At 49.8% G+C, this 26,147-nt stretch overlaps 1 protein-coding gene across 1 annotated transcript in view; it reads right to left on the bottom strand.

Annotated features, from left to right (window-relative positions):
• The window catches only part of TENM4 (teneurin transmembrane protein 4), a 431,057-nt gene that overhangs the window by 348,593 nt on the left and 56,317 nt on the right, over window positions 1–26,147 (bottom strand). The window contains exon 3 of the mRNA XM_069469155.1: window positions 21,973–22,242. Within this exon, the coding sequence (XP_069325256.1) occupies window positions 21,973–22,242 (270 nt within the window). The remainder of the gene's footprint in view (window positions 1–21,972; window positions 22,243–26,147) is intronic.

Here is a 26,147-nt window from a genome sequence, read left to right as displayed (position 1 = left end):
CCCTACCCTTTCTGCTTAAATAGTTGTACCTGTCCCCTTTGTCCAATTTTCTAGCTAGGCAAGAAACAACTCTAAGGGCACACCCGGAGCAAAGGTGTTTTTCTGATTCCCAGCGTCTGTTCCTGGTGCTCTGCTGAGTCACTCCCGCCCAGCTTACAGCTCCAAAGGGGTTTTGGTGCTGCGGTGATGGCAGAGCGAATGCTACCAACGGAAGACAAGCCCCAGTCCCACATCTGCTACACATCGGCACAACTCTCAGCCTGGCTGAGATTTAGCCTTTATCGCTCAGGACGCCGGGAGAAGCAGAAAGAAGCCAGCGTTAGGCTCTGGAGGCAAGGAGACGTCTACTGACTGTAACCAAACATGTTCGAATGTGGATGTTGTCGCAGAAGTGAGTGTGTCCGGCCTGCACGGTCTCCAGCAGAGCTCCTCCATAGCAAAGAACCCCATTTACCAACGGACAGGCAGGACTTTAGGGGAGACGTGGGCACCTACACTTTCAGTTGAGCCTTTTCTGTAAAAAGCCTGCAGCCAACTAGAGTGAACAGAATCTCTATGCTTCTCTATGCTCTTTGTCCTCCCTCCTAACCCTGCGAATCTTTCCTGAGGACTGAGTGTAGGCCCAGTGCCTGGAAGTTGGGGAGTGACTTTGTTTCTCTGAGCCTCAGTTTCTTTTTCTGCACAACAGGAACAATAATACTGACCTAAAAGGGTTGTATGGAATTGATGAGATAATGAATGCAAAACACTGGGTGTATGTTGCACAAGCACGAAAGGTGCTCATTCTCAACCAGCAGTGCCCTCTCCTCCCTCTTCTGTCCCTTTGTCCAGTCTCCAGGAGCTGCCAGCCTCCGGCCTCCGGCCTCCTGACTCCTTCCCGTGCCAGCCCAGCAACTTCAGCCACACTCTGGATCTAGTCCCAGTCTGCTTGGCTGAGGCCTGGTGTTCACTGCACTTATTCTGCCAGGCACCCTGTGATTTGCTTTTCTAGTGAGTTAATTGCAAAATCCATATGGAGCAGAGAGAAAACATCAACCCAAGCTTGCCATGAAAAGCAGGGGAACAGAGGAAGCTTTCCATCTTGGCCAGCGCAGCCTGGAGAGGCAGGGAGGGAGGAAGATGCTGCCGTACTGTCTACAGAAAGGCAAACCTGCCAAGTGCAAGGTGAGGTGCGTGGTGTTCGGGGCCTGGTTATTCTGCTATTATTTTTATATTCATCCTTTTAGACAAGAATCTCTATGAAGTTTTAGAAACCTACTATGGGTATAAAAAATAGGTTATCAAATCTCAGTGTGCTTAAGCAGCACCTGGGAGGTTTTATTTAAAATGCAGATTCCCAAGTTTCTCTTGCCAGAGTTTCATCCAATAAGCTTGGGATGGGGCCCCGAATTTATACCCAGTGCACATAATCTGCAGACCAAGTGTCAAGAAACAGCCATGCAAAGCAAGATCAATAATTCAGGAGTTGGAAGAATTTAAGATTGGTTCTTAGCTCTTGAGCAAGTCACTTCATGTCTCAGAGCCTCAGATTTCTTATCTCTAAAGCAGGAATGAGAATACCTACCTCACAGGACCATTGAGAGAATAACATAATAGATATTAAAAGCCCTTAACACAACTCTTGGCACATGGAAGGCACTCAAAAAATCGAAGAAACAATTTACTTTTCTTTCCTGGAGAAGGTTCTCTTTAAAACTGGCCTGGGCATCTTCGCTCCTGAATATTAATACATTTTTGTATCTGTTTACAAGCCACAACATCCAAAAAGGGGCCTTTGAGGGAAGCCAGCTCTTGCTGTGAAAGCATTTTGAAGATGAAAAGGTGTCAAATCCTCCAGGGACTTGGTTGGTGGAAGTTAAAACAAATGTTTGTTTTAATTTGGTGAGTTATAATTTATTAAAGGCTTTTGGAAAATGGAAGTACTATTTCTGTTGTCACAAGGGACCCAACAGTTTTGAATAGTTTGTAGTTAATCCATTCATTTGTTTAAGAAACATTTACTGAGCACCTGGGTGCCAGGCCAGATGAACATGTGCCAGCCCTCTGGGGGCCCAGGGTCTGGACAATGACAGCAACTTCGTTCTCAGCACTGTGGGGGCTGCAGGAGCCCAGAGAGTGGTGACTTCCCTCATCCTAAGGGTCTGGGTCTTAGGAACAGCAGGAAATGACTCCATTTTGAAAGCACTTAGATTGATACACAATTTAAAAACCAATTCTGGTACAATAGATGTGCAATTTGAGATCCCTGGAGGAAAGAACTATTTTCTACAGAGATTACCTCCACACTTTTAATTTCTTAGACACTCATGCAGGTTAGGCAGACTCTCTCCTAAGCTTCAGGCCCTAATATCCAAGTGCTTCAAAGATACCTTGATTTGGAGGTTCCAGAAGTACTTCAGACTCCACAATGTGTAACAGCTTATTATTTTTCTCTATAACCATGCTCCAGCATTTCCTCCCTGTATCCACACAGTTACCCTACTATGGTCTCGATGTTTGTGTACCCCCCAAATTCATATATTAAAACCTAATCCCCAAGGTGGTGGTATTCGGGGATAGGGCTTTTGGGATATGATTAGGTCATGAGGGCTCTGTCCTCATGAATGGGATTAGTGTCCCTATAAAAGAGGCTCAAGGGAGCTTGTTTGTCCCATCCACCATGTGAGGACACACGGAGAAGGCACCATCTATGAAGCAGAGGGCAAGCCCTTACCAGACACGGAATCTACTGGCACCTTGATTTTGGACATCCCGGCCTCCAGAACTGTAATAAATTTCTGTTGTTTGTAATTTACTCAGTCTAAGGTATTTGGGTACAGCAGCCCGAACGGACTAAGACATACCCCCAGTCAAAGCCATGTCATAAACCTGTGCCTACTGCTGCTCTCAACACTCACATCTACTGATTTACCAATTTTGTCAGTTCTTTCACCTGGGTACCTCTCAAATCTGTCTGCATGATCACTGCTCTGATTCCAGGGGCTATAATCTGTTTCTAACTCTCCTCTGTTGAGTGGAACCAGGGCAATCTTCCCAAAATATACACATGGATCACATCCCTTCCTAGAACACCTTTCAATGGCTTTCCCTCTCCTACAGAATGAGATTCAAACACCTACACATGGTGTCCAAGGCCCTGCTTATCTAGACTCACCCCTGGCACACAAGCCACCAGCACTGACCTCCCGCAGTCACAGCTGCCTGCACATCTGAGCATGCCACGACACTTCCCAGCTACACGAGCAGCACCCCAGCCCACCCTGGGAGTCCAGAGAATGGCTCCCTCATCTCAGATCACCACTCCTCTGCCCCCCTCCAACACATTTTTGACTTCCCTCCGCTGTTAGGTCTGGTCACTTGTCTCTTCTGCTGGATGGAAACACCTCAGAGGATGGTGTTTGACTGTGTTCCTACCCCAGCGCTTTGAATCCCAAGCTGTGCAGGGACTTCTGGTGCTTGCTGTATCATTCTGGGCACACGGGAGGAGCACATTTCCCGCCCCTTTGTAGTTAGGTGGGGCCCTGTGACTAAGCCAGACTTACAGGCTGTAAGAAGCAGCCCCCCAGAGCCATTTGCTCCAGACACAGTAGCTACAAACTGGTGGAGCTTCCATCATCTTAAGTCCTTGAGAGACTGTGTGGAGTAAATTCCCCTGCCCCCACCAACGCCTGCTGGGTACACAACATGAGAAACACACTCTGCTAAGCCACTGAGATATTAGGGTTTTTTTTTTTTTTTTGCTGTAACATAAATTAACCATTTGTTGTATTATATATTTAGTCATTAACCTATACTGACTAATATAGAAATCCATGTCTGTCTATAATCACTAAAACAGGACATGGAAATATCAGATTCTCCATAAATATCTGATGAACGAATGGATGAATGAATGAATGCTGGAATGGATGAATGAACAAATAAGCCTAGAAAAAAGAACACAAGATCTGGAGTCAAAATGACCTGTATTAACCACCCCGATCTCTCTCCCCTCAACCCCCAAGCACTGTTCTCATCTCCACTTGGCCCCAGAGGCAGGATTTAACCTTTTGATGCTTCTCTCTGAAGTAGCTCTGTACTGATGCCAAACAAAACCATGTGCAAACCCTGGTGTACGCCTTGGTGTCTGGACCAAGGGCACTGGTGACATATTTTTGCCGGTTTTCCACCAAGCCATAATCTCACTGACTTTGAACTTCATGCTTCCAGGGTGACATCTGGACTTGGCCCCAAGGATGGGGATTCCTGAGCTCCCTGAACCAAAGGATTCTGACAGTCCCCCCCCCCCCCAGATTAAAGAATGGCCCCATTAGACCAAATATCTTTTTACAGGTGGGGAAAATATTCAGTAATTGCCCTTAAATCTTTCAACACATTTCAGTTAAGCACAAAAGCAGGGCTGTGAGTTTTGGATTGATTCTACATATTTTCAAAAACAAACACAAACATAAAGAGTGTCATTCCAAAGTCACAGTTTCCTGAAATAACTGCTTAGCGAGAAGGTCAGCGGTCTAGCAGGGAGCACCTAGCTAATCAGGTTAGGAATATCATGGTGCAGCAGTGCTGGGAAGGGAGTGGGCCCGGGTGTCTGGAAGGCAGGGAGACTGGGTAGGGGGGCTGCAGGACCCTCCACAAAAGGAGGTGGAGGAACTACCCTTGGCCAGTGTCTGTTTTGCCATCTACATGGCTTCTTCGATCTCTACCTGTGCTTTACTTAAATTAGCTTGTGAGTGCTGGGTCTGAAACTCGGCAGAAGCACACGGCACTGCAAACAGGAGGGGTTCATATCCTATTCCACCCTTTAAGAGCTGTGTGACTTTGGGCAAGTCCCCTGCCTTTGTGATTCTTAGTTTTCTTATGTATAAAGTAGGGGTGAATATAACAACCTCCCAGTGTTTTGAGGATTATACGGATTACCTGTGTTATGACAGAAAACAAATATCCACAGCATGTTGGTTTGCACCCCCTAACCCCAGACACCCACAGCCGGATCCTACAGACGCAGTCAATACATGTGCGCTAAAGAAATGGGTGAATGAGGTACTCTAGGTTGTTTAATTATAGAAAACTATACATAACATAAAATTCACCATTTTGAAGTGTACAATTAGGTGGCATTTAGGATATTCCCAGTGTTATGCAACCATCACCACTACCTAGTTCTAGAACATTTTTGTCACTCCAAAAAGAAACCCTCCCGTATCCATTAAGCAGTTACTCCGTCTCCCACTTCTCCAAGTCTATGGCTGTTTTAGCTAAAATCGATACTTTAAAAATGCTGCTGGTGGACAGCGCTTTGGCAAGAAAGTTGGCAGGAGCTGGTCAAGCGTGAGTTTACTTCCCGAGTGCCCACTGCATGCTCATCTCTGTGGGAGGCGCAGGCAGGCGCACAGTCCCGGCTCAACCAGACATGTGCACAGATGGGAAGGAGGTTGTGACCGGGGAACTTTAAGGAGCACAGTGGAGTTGGAACCACCAGGGCAGAGTTGGGAGAGATGGGGCCAAGGGAGGGACCTGCTACAGGGAGATATGGATTTAAGTCCATGAATCAACGAAGGGAAGCTCAGCCTCGTTTTCCCCTGCCTAGCGTGGTCTGGGGACGCTCCTAGGGGGAGAGGAATGCACCCCCACCCCCTTACTGACATGTCTTCAGGGAGGGCCCGGCAGCCGCTGCTGGGGCCGAATCTGCAGAGAAGCCTGACTTGGAGGCAGGCAGCACGGACAGTTAATGAGTGATTTATTGGTGCTGCCGCAGAAGCAGCTTCCCTGGGACCTGTTCCTAATTAACAACTGCTAACTGAACGATGCCTCTTGGTTTTTTTTTTTTTTCTTTTTTCAGAAGTTAAAAAAAAAAGGCCCCCAAAGACTTTATTCCCCATCTTAATGGGAGACAAGAATTCACCTTTGCTTGCTGGCTGATTCTAAGATACAACATGTATTTGGCAGAAATCCCCGCCCACTCCTTCCCTCCTGTGCAGACACATATAAACACACACTCATGTATAGCCAAATCCACACACTCTTGTTCGCGTGTTCCGCACACACCACCATACATTTGTTCCTACTCTAACAGGATTACATGGACATTGTCACACACTCACACCCACATGCTGTGCGTCTGCACTTTACACTTGCAATCACACACGCACATGCATCCCTGCACCGTCACACCCTCGGATCAGCACACAGCCACACTCCCTGCCCTTACAGGGTTGCCCACGTGGTCTCAGGCAGGAAGCTTCTCTGCGGCATCCCACCTGCAGTGGAGGGGCTGACTCACCTAGAAGGGGCCTAAGATTGGGCGCCCTGACCCGGCTCGCTCAGCTGTGAGGTGGCGTGAGCCGGGGAGAGGGAGCTACAGCCAGGCCCCAGGGGCCCTGTACTCCAGCATGGAAAGTGGCAACTGCTCTGGCATCCGGACTAAAAAGGTGTCTCCTGTTACAGTTCATGGGACACTGAAAAGCCACACCCTTACTTGAGAGCCAGGTTTCTGAGTGGTAGGGGGGCCAAGGTGCCTGGCTCCTAATGGGCATCTGTTATGGGATGAGCTGTTCCCCCATCCCCAAAAAAGATACCTTGAAGTCCTGACCCCCAGTACCTCAGAATGTGACCTTATTTGGAAATAGCTGGTGCAGAAGTAGTTACCTGAGCGTATACTGGAGTAGGGTGGGAACCTACTCCAACATGACTGGTGTCTTGTAAGAAGACAGCACCACACAGGACAAACATCACGTGATGACAGAGGCGGAGATTGCAGGGACGCATCGGCAAGCCAAGGAACGCCAAATACAGACAGCAACCTGCTAGCAGCTCACAAGAGGCAAGGAAGGATCCCCTACAGGTTTCAGGGAGACCACAGCTCTGCCCACACCGTTATTTCACACTTCTGCCCTCTAGAACTGTGAGACAGTAAGTTTCTGTCTTTTTCAGGCACTCAGTTTGTGGCCCTGTGTTTCAGCAGCCCGAGGAGACTAATACAGCACCCGGTGAACATCAGTTCCATTCTCTTCTTTCCTCTTTCTGGGCCTCAGTCTACATTCTGAGACAGGGGCTGGGACCCCATGCTAGTCTGTGCATATTTATGGAATCTCATGTGCTGGGCCCTGGTTACACCGAGATAGACGGAGAAACCGTGGCCTTGCCTACATCAACACAGAGCTGGGAAAGGCTTCGAAGTATGTACAAAGTGGACCACTGACGAAAAATAATGCCTCTGACCAAGAGACAGACTTTAAAAAGGCTTCGAATTCCCTTTCTCCTCCATGACACAATCCTGAGCCGCTCGCTGAAGGGGACAGCAAGGTTAACCATCACTCCCACTTAAAAGGTTTCACCCCAGCTTTTGGGCTCTAGATACTGAGTTTCATTAAGACATCGTCATGGTGGGACACAAAGGCAATCGATAATGGGCAGCTCTTTTTCATATTAATTAGCCAGCTGTTCAGGGATAAAAGATAGATCAAGCCCACCCTTGCTCTCTGGGGATGCCAGAGTGGGCTCACTTGGCTGGTGTAACGACAGCAGCTTTTTTCCCCCTCGGTTCAAGTTTAATAGACACTACTGAAGATCAATGGGCTGATCAGCCCTCTGCTGATACATCATACAAATCAGGTGCCGGGGCCTGGGCTTCTGTGGGCTGTGACATTTTGTGGTCCTGGAAGTTCCTTGTCTATGAGCACACTCTGGATTTATCTCAGAGCTGTCCTGCTTCTTGGACTAATACCAGTCTCAGCAAGCACCTTGGCAAGCCTCCCCGTTCCGTGCCCATCTGCGCCCTGTCGAGGAGGCCTGCGGCAGTGGGCAAAGTGCCGGTTTGGAGTCGGGCAGATACGTATGTTTGAATTCAGCCTCTACCACTTACTAGATAGGTGGCCTAAGAGAGGACACTTAGCTTGTCTCTGTCCCTATTTCCTTATCTGCTAAAAAAGAAAAGACCAATCTTGCAGAGATATTAGGAGGATGAAATGGGATTATGTATTTAAAGAGGCTCATATAGTACCTGACCTAAAATAAGTACTCCATAAATAATCATTATTAAACAATTATTTAGTAGTACTTAATTATATATAAAAGTACCTATTATTAAATACATTACTTTCATTATTTTCCCTGTACATAGATTTATCATGAGCACAAGTCACTGAAGGCCCATGAAGCCCCTGTCATACCTGGTACAGTTGCTCTATTCCTTTGTCTTTTGGTTGGGGATAAGAAAGAGAAAAGCAGTCCCTGCCAGCCAGGAGCTGGCCTGGCACTCAGTGGGGTGGTGGTGTTCTCCTGTTGAATATAAACAATCACACGCACCAGCCTCAGCCAAGGCAACTCTGACTGCAACAGATCAACACAAAAACAAGGCCCTCTGCAGTCATGCCTGAACTCAGACGACACCAAGAGCGCTGTCCAAACCACAGCATGACCAGCATCCCCCATCCTGCCCAATATGAGACACTGCTATGTCTTTTCCAGTTATCACTTCAATGTCCTGTCATTCTTCCTGCCTCCTACATAATATTTATTGAGCTGCCCCAGCACAGAATTGCCCCTGTTCCCCGACGGATCCAGCACAGAGCAAAGCTCCACTTCCCTGAACCCACCCCCACAGCATCTAACACAAGCCACGTCCTGCATGTCCTTTCTGACACCCTGCACAGACTCCCGACGGCTCCCCAAAATGTGCTTTCTGCCTTGCTGCAAAGAGTCAGGGAACCCTCTTTGTTCAACTAACTATAGGCGAGTTCCTGGTGGTTGTTGGCTGGACAGCATTAACAGGGATTCTAATGTCACCCGGCCCTAACAGGGAGACTGATTTAGGGTAACACGGTCTCTGGGACTTTTCCATACCTGGCCACCAGGTAGAGCTTTCTCTCTAGCCTACTTTCTCTATCAACAGGCCTCCTGGCCCCACAACCAACCTCCAAGCTGTCTCTTCTATCACTGGAACTCCTGAAAACCGTGTTTGGATGGGTAGGGGGTAATAGGCTGTGCTGGTGGGCATTGTCCTTCCTGTGGTCCTGTCCCAGCTCTCTCTTGGTCAGGTGCTCAGAACTGCGGGGGATCTTAGGAATCCTTTAATCCAGACACCCAAGTAGGGCTGATTTCTCCTGCTGACTCTCTGGCTTCCCCTCGCCCCTACCCAGGGCTAGTCCCCAGCGCTGACGCGTCACTGTGCAGGGTAACTGCCCAGGTGGGCGCCCGTTGTCTTCTCCACACTGTGAGCCCCCGAGGCAGCAACCACGCCTGCTGCTTCCAAGCCTTCCTGCAGCCCTGCAGCTCTAGCACCCGCCCGGCACAGACGGCTGAACAGGGCAGCACGCAGCCAGTCACTGAGTGTCACAACTTCCCACCCTCCCCCATCCCCAATTCAGCAACACCACTATCAACCAAGCAGCACTGTCTCACTGTGAGATTCATCTGAACAAGGTTTGTTTTCCCCTAAGTAAGATCCACCGTTTCATTTTCTCTTCACTCTCACTGTCAGCACTAGCAGTAAGCTTTCTGTATTCGGCAATTTCTAACACATAAAGTTTATAATCACTTTGGAAGAGTTATTGCATAAAGGATGACAAGTAGAGAAAAAGTTACCGCACTGTCCTGAGAAGCACAGGCTGGCTGGTCTGCTGGGGCCACTCAGGAATTAAACAGGAGGGCAGTCCAAGAGGCAGCGCAGGGAAGAGTGAGCACAGCAGGCCCGAGACTGCATCCCTAGGAGGGGCCGCTTGCAAGGTTGGCCCTGGGCTGGTGCTTGGCTGGTAAACACTTGCCTATTCCCCGAATGATAGGACTGGATCGCTGTGCCTGGACTGTACAAATACGAGTTTATGTCAGACACCTGCCACCCTTCTGCAAGCCTGGAATTGGTACGTCTAGGCAGAGGGTACCTAGGGACCAGCCCCTGGTCAGCACCTTGGGCCCGGGGTCTCTCTTGGGCTTCCCTGGTGGGCAGCACTTTGCAGGTGCCATCACAGTCATCACTGAAGGAATTAAGCATGTCCATGTGACTGCTAAGAGAGGACTCTTGGAAGCTTGCGCCTGGTTTCCTCCTTACTCTTCCCATATACCTTTTCCCTTCGCCGATTTTGATTTGTAGCCTTTGCTGTTATACATCTTAACCATGAGTATGACTCCATGCTGAGCCCCGACGTCCTGCCGGTGGCCCACTGAACCCTGGGCACCACCTGTCCCAGGCTCCACCCGCAAAGGTCCACTGTCGGGACCCACAGTCAGGGTGTGGACTCAGGTGCCCCGCACTGACGAGATGATGTCATAACTTATGAAACGTCAGGTACTAAAGGGCGTTGTGAGCTACTATGCACTCCCTAACTGTGACTAAGAATGGCCAAGCTGCTGGAGCAGACTCTCCAGAAGAGCTTTTTAAATCTAGCTGGGGAAAAAAAATGACACAATACTTCCTCCAAATAAAATCCACCTTTTAGCATTACTAACTCTAGCGCTGAGGTAATAAATTATTGAAGGCCGTGGATGCAGGTAGAAAGAAGGATAAGTCCTCTGGGCTTCCGCGGTTTCCCCCTCTTGCTACCAGGTGAGGCTGCCTGCAGAGCGGGCGTGATGCCTGGAGGCGCCTCATCCTAATTGCTGTCTAACTTCTGACTGAGCCCCTTTGGTTCCTGTTTGAAGAGCCTCCTCCTGCACTTTCACAGCCCACTTCACACCCACGATGGCTCTTCTCTCCTCCCTCTTCCATCTTTACAAGCTGCTGGAACTGCAAACAATTTCCCTTTGTTTATACCATGCTTTGAACCTGGTTTGTTCCATACACAGGATTTCCTTCTTGGAGGCACAGTCAGGAAAGCAATTTGTTTTGTAGGTAAGGTACTACAAAACCGAGCACAGCACACTCATTTAGGAGCCAGGCTGCTGAGTGGTGGTGGAGCGAATATTCCCTCTGCAGTGTTTGGAACATATAAAGGGTTTGGCTATTTATCTGAAGGGGGATTTCTTCCAGAAGGAGGATCGTTCTCACGGAGCAGACTGGGAGAAACTGGCCTAAGGGAAGGCAGGCTTGCTGGAGCCTTTTCACACTTGGCCGTGGTGCCTTGGAAATCATCTTTGGCCCTAAGTGCCAGGCTGACCCGCTGCCAGAGAGAGCTTCGAACAGCTGTGCGCGGGTGTGGAGTCAGAGAGACCTGGGCTGGGATCCCCATTCTGTGATCTCAGAGCACTGCCAGACAATGATGGGACTGATATCTACCTCAAAGCTTGTCGCACATGTTAAACAAAATACAAAAACACTTTGTAAATCATGGCATGCAGCGCAATTAGTAATAACAACAACAACAGCATACACTTATATAGCACTCCCTGCGTGTCCGGCACTATACTAAGTGTTTTAACTGTCTTAACTCATTTTTACCCTTACAACCACACTGTGAGGTCCATACCAGAATTATCCTCATTTTCCAGGTGAGGAAACTGAGGCATGGAGAGATTAAGAGCCTTGCCTCATGTAACACAAGGAAACACAGCTAATAAGCGAAAGAGGTGGGGTTCGAACCCAGGCAGTCCGGCTCCAGAGTCTGCGCATTTGTGTACAAGTCCCTGAGTGTTTTTTGGAGGGGCTAGTCTGGTACATCGGCACCTTCTTAAGCTACAAAAGTATTGACCGTCCTTCACTCAAATAGTTTTATATTCCTGTCTCCATCAGGGTAAGAGCTTTGGATTTAGATAGCCGTGGGTTAAGTATCAGCTCTGTGACTACCTGGATGGTAAGTTACTTAAGCTTTTAAGGCCTCAGTTTCATCACCTATAAAATTAGAATAATACTTCCTATTTTATAGGCTGATCATGATAAAGAAATGAAACAATGCGTGCATGCCATTAATCTCTGGCTCACTGTAAATGTGTAATAAATAGTAAGCATTATTCTTTCAATTATGGACAGGTGGAGTTCATGAATAAAAACAAACAGAGAAAGGGGTGGTGGGATAGAACAAAGGAGAGAGGGAGGGAGGGTGAGAGCAGTTAGCAGTATCGATCATGGCTCTTGTACCTTTCAGATTCTCTTGGGGCCCCCACTGGCTGGACTCTCAGCCAACTGATCCACCTCAGCTGCCACTGTGACAAGTCAACCCTTTCTGGGCCTGTTGAGTTCTGCTGCCCAGGGCCAGGGAATGCTTTGTCCTGCCTTCCTCCCACAGACTATTCTGGAGGCAGGACTTCTATGTATGTCTCTCTGCAGCTTGCTGTGATGCTGGTCAGCATGGAAACACATCGCCTTTCTTTGCTTCTCATCTTTCTTTGACTCGCTTTCCTGCTCCCTCCCTCACTGCCCTGAGACTGCATCTCCCAAATAAAGCATCAGCATTTAATACTAGCCTCAGCTCTGTTTTCCAGGAAATTTGGACTAAATCAAGTTTATCAGGACAAGAGGTCAGGAATTAGATATGCAAGCAAACTGTTTATAGAGAAACTCTGATAACTAGTTGGGCACCCTCTGAAAGATCCTTAAAGTCCAAATTTAGCAGAGGCAAGACTTGAGATTATTGATATGACAAGTTCATGGTCAGTTAGTTATCCAGGGCAAATGCATTATGAATGTAGGTTCCAGCCAGACCTGAAGCTTTATTCTATTGACCTGCTTGCAATTCAAAGCTAAAGGCAATTCCAGTCTTCTCAGGAGCAAGTTCACCCTAGATGTCTACCCATACCTGAATCAGCAAAGGTATCTGACACCTTTAACTTCCCGCTGCTTAAAGCTTTTCTGTTGTTCCTCATCAACTTCAGGAGAAAGGCTGAACCCTCGAGCCAGTAATTTGGAACCATTCTGCACCGTGATGGAGCCAGCTTCCCTCTCTGGCCTCACCTCTTCTTAATCCCACAGGCTTTTGAGCCATACCAACTGCTGGCTGTTCCTAAACAGCCCTGCAGCCAGGAGAGACTGCAGCCCTCTGACTGCTTGTCCAGCGAGCCTTCCTTATTAGCGCTGCTTCCCGCCATCAGGGAGGTGGGGATTGTCACCTTGAGGGGAGTTTAGGGGAAGGTCTGGTCATCTCTAAGAGCTCTTCCTTAAAGAGTACTTTGTGGGGTTTGCACTGAGCCTGGCTCCAGGGGTTCTATGGTAATTGCTGTCTCCCACGCCCCATGCATCAAACCCGCATGAACTCCCGGAGCCCCTCTCCACCCTTTGCTCCTCTCTCCCCTCACAGCCTGAAGTCAAGGAGAGCAAGCCATCTCTATAGGGTGGCCCATCTGCCTGGGTTGTAGGGTGACATCAAACTTATGGTAAGGATTCACGGGTTGGGAGGAGCCCAGTTTCACCCGACATGCTGTGCTCATCTGCCTGCCCTGGGTTCCCCTCCAGTTGCCTTTCGCTTGGTGGAGACAGCCGGCTTGTCCTCATCCAGCCCCTGTGTCCTCCTAAGTCAGCTCTCCCTGTTGGGGGAGGCTTTTCCTGCAGTCTTCACAGCCCATGGCTACCCAAGGCTTAGCTGCCACCCAAAGGCCATTTACATGGGCGGGAGCTGGGAGCAGGGAGAGGAGAGCCGGCCAGATCTACAAACCAGGGATTCCAACTTTATTATTATATAAGCCCCATGACCTGGAGCAAGCCTGTCTGGCCCCAGAGCCCATCTTCTTTCCACTGAGTCATGAGGCTCTGCCCAGATACACACTCATTCTCAGTAAGAGGACCCTAGAAATACTAGGCCAGTTTTTGATCAACACTATTACATCATAAATCCTGGAATTTTCAAGTTAAGGGGTCCTTGAAGGAAGGGAATTAACATCTGCAAGGTCCAACTATGTGCCAGGTGCCATCTTTTAAACTTGTTTTTACTAAAATCCACAGCAGCAAATGCATTTTGCATGACGACCTGGCACATGTGCTGTGTGTAAAGTGTAACTGAAACAAATACTTCACAAAATTATACTTATCTTACTATGTGCCTTGTGCTCTATTCTGCTTCTATTTATTATTATTATTTTAAAGGATGGCGTTGAGCCATAGAATTTATTTCAGGATCAGTTATGACCCACGGTTTAGAAAACACTATCCTAGTTCTTTCCTGTGCATAGTCACCTTTCATCCTCATTACAATGCTGGGAGGTCGACATTTATTTATTCCCTTGTTGCAGATGAAGAAACCGGGCCTCAGTGAGATTCAGTACTTTGCACGAAAGCACCCAATTTCTAAGTGGCTGAGCTGGGATTTCGAGCTTGACTCCAAAGTCCATTCTCACTGCCTGAGATTCCAACGACCCTATTTAGTTGATGGGAAAACTAATGCTCAGAGAAGTGATTGGCCCAAGGTCACACTGGGACTGATGACACAGCCTAAAATTAAAAGCAGATTCATCCCTGGACTCCACACACCCAGCACTGGAACTAAGCTCTGTGGGCTGTTTCCCCAGCATCAGTTATTCCCTTTCTTCCCTGAAGTCATCCTAGGTCAGATGAAGTTCAAAGAAGCTCAGAAACTCACTCTCCCTGGACAAAGCTGAGCTCACTGAGGGGGAAAGAAATGCTTCTTAAACGTCTTTCAGTAGGGAGTTTGTCATTGTGCACATGCTTCCACTGGAATTGAAAGTCATGTTGGCTCAAATTAAAAGCAAAACTCTCGTTTGCTGCACCTGTCTGCACACTCAGCGGGTCTAACCGAGTTTCAAGACTGCAATCTATCTTAATTTAGCACGGCTCTGAGTCTCCCTGGCTCCCTTTTCCTCCTTTCCCAGTGCGGGAGCGGGGTGCTGCTGCATGAGTATGTGCCGTCCACCAGGGGGAGTCGCAGAGCTCGCCAGAGGAGAGTGCAGGCGGGGTGCATCTAATCTGGGCCAGGACTTCTTGAAGTCCTTTTACAAGGGACTCCCAAGAACAAGGCCAGTAGCTGTCAGGTGTGGGCTCCCAGACCACAGGCAACCCCAGCAGAGTTGGTGCTACGGGGAGGAGGCCCCAGGTCGAACTTCACTAAGGCAGCTTGAGGCAACCAAGCAGAAGGAAGGGCTGAAACTAGGAAGTGAGATTATAACACAAATCAGTGGTGCCAAGCATCTCGTATGCAAAACAAGGCAAGGTCAGGAGTGGGAGTCAGGCAGCGAGGTCCAAAAACAAGATGGAGCAGGGAATGAGGGACGGGCAAGGGATGTGGTTTGCGACCAAAGCCATGAACCATGAGCGAGAGGGCATGGGACAGCGGTGGCTGAAGGGCTCTGCGACTGGGTACAAGTAGCTGTGAGGCCAGGAGAAGGACGTGAGCCCCTTCTCCTCCGAGTACCAGGAAGCCCATTTGGGTCACAGAACCTAAGAGTACTGAGGTCGTTTTCAATGCTAAGGAGATGGTGGGATGGGGCAGGGAGGAGAAAGCTCTGCTGCCTTTGGCAGCTATAGACACCATCCTCACGGCCTCTAAGGCTCACCCCGGCCTGAGCCCCCATCGTCTCTTTCCTGGATTACTGCAATGGAGTAACACAGCTTCCAGAAAGATCCTGTTCAAGCATTAGTCAGACCTTGTCACTCCTCAGCTCAGAACCCACCCATGGCTCCCCATGCACTGGCCTGCACACACCCCTACCCCACGTTGGCCTCCTGCACTACTCCAGCCTCTCTGGCTTCCACGCTGCTTTTCAAGCAGGACGCGCACACTCCTCCCTCAAGGCCCTCCAGTGCCTGCCCTTCCCTCTGCCAGGATCACTTTTCTTCCAGACATCTCACAACTTGCTCCCTCACCTACTGCAAGACTTTGCTTAAAAGTCACCTCTGTGAAGCCTTCTCCGGCCACCATGTTTAAAACTACACCCCCTCTAACCCTGGGATTCACTACCACCCATAACACTTATCATCTTGAAACACCCTATGCAATTTAATTTTTAACTTGGTCATCATCAGTCTCCCCCCTAGAATGTAATCTCTCCATGGGAGGGGGAAGTTTTGTCTGTTTTGATCATTGCTGGAACCTCAATACCTAAAACAGTACCTGGCACATGGCAGGTGCTCAACAAACGGCTGTGAAATGACAATCCACCCAACTCGCCACTGTACCTCCTTGCACACGCTGCCCCATGTTCCCAGCTACACACACTTGTCCTCCAGCCTCATGGGACACACCTGCTATGTGTGCACCTCCAGGCTTTGTCCACACTGAATGCCCTTTCTACCCTCAAAGCCTGGGCCAGCCCTTTTCCATAAAACCTTCCCAGATACACCCTGGTTGGATTTTTCTCTTAAACCTTTACAATCCCCATTTCAAATGCCTTTTTTCTAGCATGTCACAAATTGAGAGTGGCCTGGTCTGATCTCTAGGTCACGATTGGCTTCTAATAGGTTATGGGTTCTGCTTCTTTTCTGGAAGTTTCTAACATTGACAAAGAAGTATATGCTCTGCATACAGCTAGCATCATCTCCCAGACCGCATATATTTTATGTGTTGAGCTAACGGAACAGACTGCAGAGTGCAGTGGTCAAGAGAGGTAACAGGCACTGGAGCGAGACGGGTCTGGACTCACACCCGGGCTCTGCCATTTACTAGCTGTGCAACCTTCCACAAGTCGCCTAACTGCTCCAGATCTCAGTGCTCTTGGCTAGAAAATGAGGAGAGGCTAAGAATCAGTGGGCTTGTTGTCTCCAAGGTCCCTTCTAACACACGGATGCTCTGGCTCTAACAGGCACTTCCCTGTCCTCTCTGGAACTTGGGGGTTACAGTGGGCGCTGAGTTTACGTGCATAGCTCTCTCCAGTGGGAAACTGATTTCCTGAAAACATCGGGCCCCTCTGCATTCCTGGGAGGGGTGTGGGTTGGCTCCCAAAGCAGAAGAGTAGTCACATACAGGGCCCAACTTTCCATTCTAGAAGATGGTGTCCCACTGTACAATGGACTGGGTTGCTGCAGTACTCTTGTCATTTTGGGACTTAAAGATAGATATTCTTATAGATCTTAAAAACCAAGTCTCATGAGTATGGGGCCAGCAAGGGTAGAGGATAAATTGAGTTAATTGGTAACGAGCTCCTTTCTCACTGTGCTTTGGAGCTACTCACCTAATCTACTGACTGAATGAGCAATGTGGCTGCCTAATTAGGTTAACCAATAATTTCCCTTTTGACACCAGGCTGCTTGATAATTGTGGGGGGGTGGGGGAGCGTGTAACTGTGATTCTGTTTCATTGTTTCTTTTTAAAGTGAATTTCTCAATTTGCCTGTGGGATTGAGGCATGGAATGAACTCCTACTGCTCCCCAGACCCACCCTGCCTCTGCACGCCTCCACGCCTTGGCTCACGCAATCGCCTCTGCTGGGAGCGCCTCTCTCGGATCCCCCATGCTCAGCGACATCCTGCTGGACCTTCAAGCCCGGGTGCGGAACATGAGTGGAAGGAGGGAAGGAGCCTTCGCACCCTCAGGGCAAAGCGAACAACAGCTCCTTGACTGTCATCCCACAGCTCTTTACAAAATTAATATTAATAGCTAGCGTGAATTAAGGACCAACACAGACCAGGTGCTTCACAAATGCTGTAGAACAGGCTCACAGCAGCGCTTCACAGAAGGAAGATGGTATGCTGTGTTTGTATTTTTTTATTATTGTGATAAAATATACATAACATAAAATTTAATCCTTTTAACCATTTTTAAGTGTGCAGTTCAGAGGCATTAATATATGTACACTGTTGTGCACCCATTATCACTATTTCCACAACTTTCTCATTATCCCAAACTGAAAATCTGTCCCCGTTAAACAGTAACTCCCCGTTATTGTTTACCTCCTCCCAGCCCCTGGTAACCACCGGCATGCTGTTTCCCCAACGAGGAAACTGTGGCTCAGGGAGGTGAGTGCTTCGCGCAAGGGCTCACAGCCGGGACACGGCACAACCAGGGCTCGAGGCCGGACTCCTCTCTGGACTCTGAAGCTAGTGTTCTTTCCACCCCGCAACACGGCCCACGACACCTCTGTCACAGAGCAGAGCCACAAGGTGGTTATAGCTCCACCCCCGCAATTCATCTACTCTGCACATTCTAGAATAATGCCTGGCATGCCGGAGGGGCTAAGCATAGTTATGGAACAAATTTCAGAATGAATCTACAACATAGACACCGTGTCAACCTGACACAGTGGTTGGGAATGGAGCTCCAATTGCAGCCTCTGCTTTCGGAAAAGCATTTATTAGATGCCGACTGTGTTCCTGGCCTGCTGGCCTCTCTCAGCAGGAGAGGCCTGCAGGCTGGCTCTGCCTCATGGCCCCAAGGAGGAAGATTTGTGTTTACATTACCCAGTCAATTCTGTATTTATTTTAGATATTAAGCAGTGACATAAAAGCTGCTGACATTAACCTTCAGGGGCAGAAATTGTCTTTAATGGACCCCATAAAAGTTATTATTGATGGCAGCTGCATGCAGCATCACTGTGACCTCAGCAAAAGCCTCCACCGCTATCAATACTGTTGACAATTACTATTGACTAATGCAAGGCCGGGTGTGGAGGCAGGGTCGATGTTCCTGTGGCTGGAGGTTGCTGGGGTGATGCTTTCCATTTTGCATTTATCTGCTAAGAATCTCTGAGAACTCAGTGGCACATTTTTGATGGCCTCAAATGAGAGTCCAACGCTCTCGCTGACTCCAGTGGAGGCAGGCAAAGGGCTCAGACTATAGAGAGGACTCAGACCACTTAGAGACAAGAGTTCAAAGCCAGGATTTGCCAACTTGCTGACTTACCAGTTGTCATATCTCAGTTTGGAGCCTCAGTTTCCCCATATGGCAAATGGGAATGCTACTGAGTTGTCATGAGGACTAAAGGCAGTTGTACAGGTGCAGAGATGGGCCCACAGCACAAGGCTGCTGGCTTCCCTCTGCGCCTGTAAAGGGGCCACGCTGTGCTGTGCTGGCTAACGTGTCCCATGGGGCTGAGCCCTGTTCTGATGGTGAGGTTCGAGTTCTTATCACAGGAAAAGGAGAGAGCTGGGGCCAGGGATGGACGGGAGAGAAGGACAGGAGGGACTGGAGAAAGATGGATGAGCCAGAAAGGAACCAAGACTCTTGTGACAGAGCCTGGCTCCTGCTCATCTAGACATGCGGCCCTGTGCACACCTTTATCTCTCTGTGCCTCCGTTTCCTCAGCTCTAAGTTGGGGAGATAACAGTGTGAATCAAAGCAATGGGAACCTAATGGGTGAATAAAAGCGAGTCATTCCTAAGATCACTGTCATTAGTTAGACCCAGTACTGTATAGCAAAGCTGTCAGTGTAGCTCCCCAACTGGGAGCCAGTGCATGAGCCTTAAGGCACCTGTGGGTGTCTCGGTTTGGGGAGTCCAGGCCCCTGGAAGGGATGTGAGGCCAGGAGCCCTTAGTTAGAGTCACCTGCCCGCCTCCTCTGCCTGCCCATCTACCCTGAGCACAGTGAGGCCTAGAGTTCTGTGGCCGGTGTGGAAATAGAGATCAGAAAGAGAGGGTGACATGGCTTGGGGAGCTGGCAGCCATTCCCTGTCCCCATTATCAAAGGCTGAAACTCTTCAGGCTGGTTGAATGTGTCATTATCACCCAACATAGGCTTAATTCAGTTGTAATTCAGCTCTCAGGAAATATACAATAATGTGGGCGGTGTATACCTCACTCTGTCATGACTTTATGGAAAATGATCACTTGTCACCATGGCAAGAAGGCTTCAGAAGAACAAACAACCTAGTATTTTGCTACAGAGGCAATTCACTGTAACCAGGGCTATAAGAGTAAAGATTTTAGACTCATACAGGCCTGAGTTCTAATCCCATCTTGCTGGCTGTGTGAGCCCTGCAGGTTTCTTAACCTCTCTGGGCTGGAGTTTACTTACTCTGTGCAATGGGGAAATAAAATTTTCTTCAAATAGTTGTAGGGGGAGTAAATGAGGTCACATAAGTTTGGTAACTTATCCATTAGCGTACACATTAACAACTTAAAGGCTCTGAGAAGTCCTGCAGTAAAGATATTGGTTCAAATTTGTTTAACCCAGTGTTTCCTACATTATTGGAACACAGAACACCCCTCTCCCATCTAAGAACTATTCATATTTGTGTAACATAGGAAATGCTAATTTCATTTAAATTATTTTATAGATGAGGAAACTGAGGCCCAGAGAAAGGATGCAGCTCACCCAATGCCACACCCCAGGCCACTGATGGACCTGGGGTCCCTGCCCCCTTGGTGTGGTGGCACAGACCCCATTTCCTCTGCGCCAGGCCTGGCACTGCCCTTCAATTTGGCACTCTGGTTGCACACATGGTAGGGTGGGAGGCGGGCTGCAGGCTCGGCGTGGGCCTTGGTGGGAAGGGGGGTGAGGGAGTGTGGATGGTTCCCACGTAGAGAGGGAAACTCCTCAGGTGCTGAGGTCATGGCCCCCTCACAGGGCTGGCTGGGGGCCAGGGGAGGGTGATATTGCCAAGCCAGTGCCTAAGCCACTGCCACCCCTGAACAAGAACACACGCTCCCTAGGAAAACATCTGCGTCCCATGGAGGGGTGGCAGAATGGGTGTTTGGAACCCTGTTGCATCCGACTCTTTAAGGGGATAAATTTCTGCACCTGACCCTGACCTTGCCTGGTATCCTGCCTGGTCCCCAATCTGGGAATCAATCCTGGTCTTGCACAACTCAGCTGGAGCCTCTTTTTCAGAGACTAACCCGTCCAAGCCCTCATCTCTGACCTGGTCCCTGCCCTGCCCCAGGGGATCCTGGGCAGGAGTCACTGGGACCCTGCGTGTGGAGATGGAGGCCAGCAGGGAGCACTGGCACCTGGCTCAGCTCGCTCCCCCTCTTCTAGTTCAGCCTGCCCTCCCCATGCCTGCCTGGCCAGCTCTGGCTGGGAGTGCCAGCCACACTCCTCCCTGGGATTCCCAGAAAGAAAAGACCTCCGCCAGGCGGTGGGGCTGTTCCTGGGCCCTGCCACGCTCTGTGTTCCCTTCTCTGAGCAGGCCCCTCCTCAGTGCTGACCCTGCTCAGCAAAGCTGCCCAGGGGCTGGCAGGGCACGAGATGCCACAGGACAGGATAGTCCCCTGAGTGGCGAGGCGCCACGAAGCACTGCGTTTGACTCAGAGCCCCTCAGAGATCCATCTGCCAACAAGGTCCCAAGAGTGAAGGGTAAGATTCTGAAACTGGGCCCCCTGTCCTCCACTGTAAAAAGGAAATGCGGGAACTAGACGCCGTCTTTGTCTCCCCGAGCACGGACGAGGCGACTGGAAACAGCGCTTCAGGAGATCATGTGGAAGCTGGCGCAAAGCCTCCAGTGTTGATTTTTTACATGTATTTCCTTTTTGCCTATTTTATTTTTAATTGTCAAATAATAATTATATATATTTATGGGGTGCAATGTGATGTTTTGATACATGTATACACTGTGGAACCACTAAATCAAGCTAATTAACATACCTATCACTTCGCATGCTTATTTTTTTGTGTTGAGAATATTTAAAATCTACTCTTTTAGCAATTTTGAAATATACATTATTAACGTGCTGTGCAACAATCCTCAAAAACTTATGCCTCCTAACTGAAACTTTGTACCCTTTGACCAAAAACTACCATAAACCTCAAGTTTTTAAGTTATTGCCAAATGACAATTTCTGTTTGGAGGCCGTCCTCTGACCAACATAAGATACAGGGGTGGGACAGCGTCCCTGGAGGTTGCCCAGGACTGCTGAGCACCTGGAGGCTAGAGACGGCTCGGGCAGATTCAGGCAGATTCGATGCAGGACAGCTGTGGGGATCTGTTAGCGCCGTCCCGTGCTCCCTCTGCTCACGCACACATAGGCGCCTTGTGAGCAACACCCCAGCCCCTTACCCGACTCCCTAATCTGGAAGGAAAGAGCAGCAGCCCAATCTCTGGCATGTCACCGACAGGTGGGGACATCATGTCACTGTCCAAGAGGCTCTGACTTTTGACCACTGAGAACAAAGCAATTTTTCACCAACTTCACCAGAGCCCCAAACCATGGGGCAGAAAATCAATACTGTAATTAAAACCCCAGCCCCTCAACCCAGGCACCCGACACAGGCCAAGCGGGCCACTCACCGGTCTCAGTGTTCTCGTGCTCGGTGTCCGTGAGCGTGAGGTTGGAGTTGGCCCGGCTGGACAGGCAGGAGCTGCGCCCTGAGCGTGTGCTCCGGCCCCACAGCCGCACGGGGTGCTCGGGGGACAGCACGGTGTCAGCCTCCATGTCAGCGTCAGAGCCGGCCCCCATGGAGTAGCCACAGTGGGGGAGGCCGATGTCAGTCCGGTACAGGGTCCCATGAGGGGGTGTCACTTCTCCCAGCCCCAGCTCCCGCAGGGTGAAGTTGGCTCCTGGGAGGAAACACAGGTGAGCTTGGTTAGGGTGCTGAGCAAAGGTCGGCCCACCAAAGCCCGGCCCCTTTCCCAGGATTCACCGTTGTTCTTTGAACTGGCCGTGGCACTCCGTGTCCATGCCTTTACCCAAGCCATTGCCTCTGCCTGCCGGGCTCTTTCTGCCCCTCTCCACCAGCCCGTATCCTCCATAGCCTTTGAGGCCCAACTCAAATCGCACCACCTGTGTGAAGTCTCGCCCAAGTACCTACACCTGTGCAGAATCACGTGCTTCCTCCTGCAGGCCTCCTCCCAGGGCCCTTGGCCGCAGTTATACTGAGCAATAGAGCTGTTCCAGGGTCTGTCTCCTCTGCAGGAGATCACCTCAACGAGGGCAGGAACCATGTCCTCATTGTTTCTAAATCCCTGAGCCTAGAACAAAATCCAGAACTCAGAAGGGGATCGTGTCTACTAAATTGAATTGTGGCCTTCACGTCCCGTCTTCCAGGGAGGACTTGTCCGCAAGTCCTGAGCAGAGCAGAAGCCCTTGTCAATGAGACCTAAACAGCTCCCCTGGGACCAGAAGATCCTTTCTGGCCAGATCAGGAAAGCCTGGAGCCTGGCGGGAAGAAGATGATAACCAGCAGAGAAAAGTTAGCCTCTTACAAGGAAGAGGCTCTGCCTGCTGCTTCCTCACCCCCGGTGGGGCCCTGGTGGGGAACAGGCAGTATCAGGTCTCTTTCGGGCTCAGGAAACCCTGGCGATGCCCAGGATTGAGGTTGGGGAAGATGTGGGTGAGGGGAGTTCACCCAGGGATTAGTATTTGAGTGACAAAGTGAATGCTGCCTTAATGGGAAACCAGCCTCCCTGTCACTCCTGAATGTTAATTCAGTGTCTATTTAGGGACAGCTTCTCCCACATTTCTAATATTCCCAGGAGTGTCTCGGAGTTGGGGGAAGAGGAAGTAGACAAAGGGACTAAGGTCATGTCCAATTATACTAATGATCTGGGAACTGGGCTTACGCTCAGGCAGCAACCACATTTGAACCAACCCCAGCGGGCCCCGGCCTTTACTAGATGCAGCAGTGAGGAGGGTGTGGTGCCTGACTCTACAGAGCTCACAGTCACGTGGGGGAACCACAGTCAAACACACGATTAAAGGTGAAAGGCCAAAGTGGAAAGCCCCATGGAGAGTGTTCTGGGAGCACAGAGGCAGGTGAAACACCTGGGTGGGAGCGCAGAGGAGAGGTTTGCGGTGGAGGACAGAACATGGAGAACAGAGTGAGAAGACGGAGAGGTGGGGGCCAAGGCTTTAAAGGTATCCTGAAACCAGGGCCATGGCCAAATAGGACAAGCCCTCAAGGGACAGTGAGAAGGACTGCCCTACTGGGAGGTGGGGAGGAAGCCAGCAGAGATGGCAGCCTATTATAATTGCTGTCTCGCTCTTACCAAATCAGCCCCTTGTGCTCCCGAGTGTCTTGGTCATCTCTGTATCCAACACCTATCACACCTGTTGCAGAGTGTGCTCTGAGAAAGTTAACCACACCCACCCTGGCAGTGCTGTGGACCATGGATAAGAGGAAAGGGAAGAGGGGAGGAGAGACCAGTTGGACGCTGCTGAGCCAGGCCGTGGCAGAGGGAGGAGGTGTGCTCCAAGCCTGCCACCCGGCTGGCGTATGCTGTACAGCCGTGGTGTGAAGGTGCAGTCATGAAGGACTTCCATTCTGGTTGGTAAACAACGGGTGCCTGAGCCACCTCTGTGCCTCCCTCCACATCCAGTGCCTTCCAGCCTCTGTTCTGGCTCCAGCCTCCTTGCTACCTGCCCCCTTTCCGACTCCCCACAATCCAGTTACTCTGCTCAGTGGCCAGGCAGATGTTCTGATTGGTTAGGGGCTGGGCCAGACCAGATGTTAAACATTTTGCATATCACTCCTGTGTACCATGCTCCAATCTGCCCTCCTATTTTTCCCTCTTTCTAAGAAAAAGAAAACTCCGCATCAGAGTCTAAATCCTTCAGTCTGCTTCTCACCCTCCCTGCACATCACGCTCCCTGGCGGCTCTCTGATCAACACGCCCCACTCCAGCCCTATCTGCGCTCTGCTGGGCCAGCCCTCTCGAGAGAGGCCACTCACATGTTATGAAGAATGACTGCTACATTAAGTGAAAAATCAAATTTAGTTGCAATAAACAGCCTGGGCTGCATTGATTTCCACATGGCTTGCCCTGCAGACCCTTTTAAGCAGCCAGGCTCACCGTCAATCTGAGTGAGCAGAGACATCTCGGGGCTGGGGAAATGCATGGTAAGGGCCAACGCCAAGGGCTCAGCAATCCTGTTGAACCAGCCCGCCCCTCTGATGTGTCCGGAAGATTTATTTCATCATAAGTGAGAAGTCCTCATGGTTTGTCTGCTTTATGTCCTTTTAGCCTTTTTCCTGCAGACAGGGCACGGTTGACAACCCACCTTACTCAACATCTAGCTGTGCAATCTTGGGCTGGTGATCACCTGAGCTTCAACGTTCTTGTCTTTAAAATGGGATGATAATCTATGACCTGTATCCTCAAAAAGGATTTTTGAGGATGCAGGGTAATAATTTGAAGGAGAGTATTTTGTAAACTGCTACACACATGCCTGCTTATCGGAAGAGAATGGTTCTTATTGCTCTTTACAAAGACAAGAAGGGATTCCTTTTTCTGAGACATGTGTGCTAGGTTAGCATCCAAGCCAAGCAGGGTTCGCTGAGCCTTGCCACATGTGGGTATGACGGAGCAGGAGGAAAGCTTTGAGACCATTCATTCTCTTCCCCCAGTGAGGCCCAGAGACAAGAACAATAGGCAGCATTTCTGAAGCATCTGCTCGTGCCGGGCACTGTCATCACGTGCTGTCTTTGCAATCTCCATGCCCTTCCTATTCAGCACTATTATCCCTCTGCACAGGTGAGGAAGCTGAGGGTAGGAAGAATGGCAGAGCCAGAATTCAAATCCAGATCTGTCTGGTGCCAGAGTTTGAGCCTTAACCACAAGCTGGGACAGGGACCCCTCACTGTTCATGCCTGAGAGGCAGCCCTGCTAACAGGTCAGCTTTCATGTGGGTCCTGGCCTGTGGGAGACAGTGGAAATGAAGAGGTCATAGGTGGGTTGTGTGTGACCAGCTCCTTTTATCTTTGTGATCTGGGGCAAATGATTCAGGCTGGGGGGTTGTAAGGATTAAGTAACAGCATAAAAATGTGTATAAATTACCTAGCCAGCGTTCAGCTGACGCTGTGTGGGGGGAGGAGGGCAGGGAAGAATCAGGCATTGGCCAGGACCCAGCAGGTGTCAAGGGGGCTCAAGCCTCTGTGGGCAGAAAAGCAGGAATCCCTGAGGCAGCAGGGTAGGAAACAAACTCCACGGCAGGTGCGGGGACAATGAGCAGTTCAGCGGGCTGGACTATGAGTGGTGGGGCGTGGAGAGGCAGGGACACAGAGGCTAGGAAGGCAGAAAGGGATTTGGAGAAGCTCTCTATGCTGGGTTAGGGAGCTCAGTTTAAGGGCACAGCCCGAGCTTCTCTCTGCCTGCAGCGCAGAGAACGGCCCAAGGCAGGCAGCTCTGGGTGGATGGCGGTGGTTGTGGTTAATCCTCCAAGAGAGATGATGGTGGTTGGAAGTAGAAACTGGCAAGGGGAGTACAGAAGAGTAATGGATTTGAAAGGGACTTCGGGATAGGATGGATAGGCTTTGGTGACTATTGTATACAGGAAGTGAAGGAGAGGGAGCCAGGTGCCAGGATATCCTCCAAAATGACTGGTCTAACCTCAGGAGCATCTCCCTTTCAAGGTCACATAGGGCTTGACACAAAGAGGCTGCTAAAATGTTTGTTGAATGAATAAATAACAAAACTAAGAACTATCATTTACTCAGCACTTACTTGGTGTTATCATGCTTACCACT

The sequence above is a fragment of the Eulemur rufifrons genome, chromosome 6 (assembly GCF_041146395.1).
Source record: "Eulemur rufifrons isolate Redbay chromosome 6, OSU_ERuf_1, whole genome shotgun sequence".
Taxonomy (NCBI): domain Eukaryota; kingdom Metazoa; phylum Chordata; class Mammalia; order Primates; family Lemuridae; genus Eulemur; species Eulemur rufifrons.
This window is presented reverse-complemented; position numbering and strand designations above follow the sequence as displayed.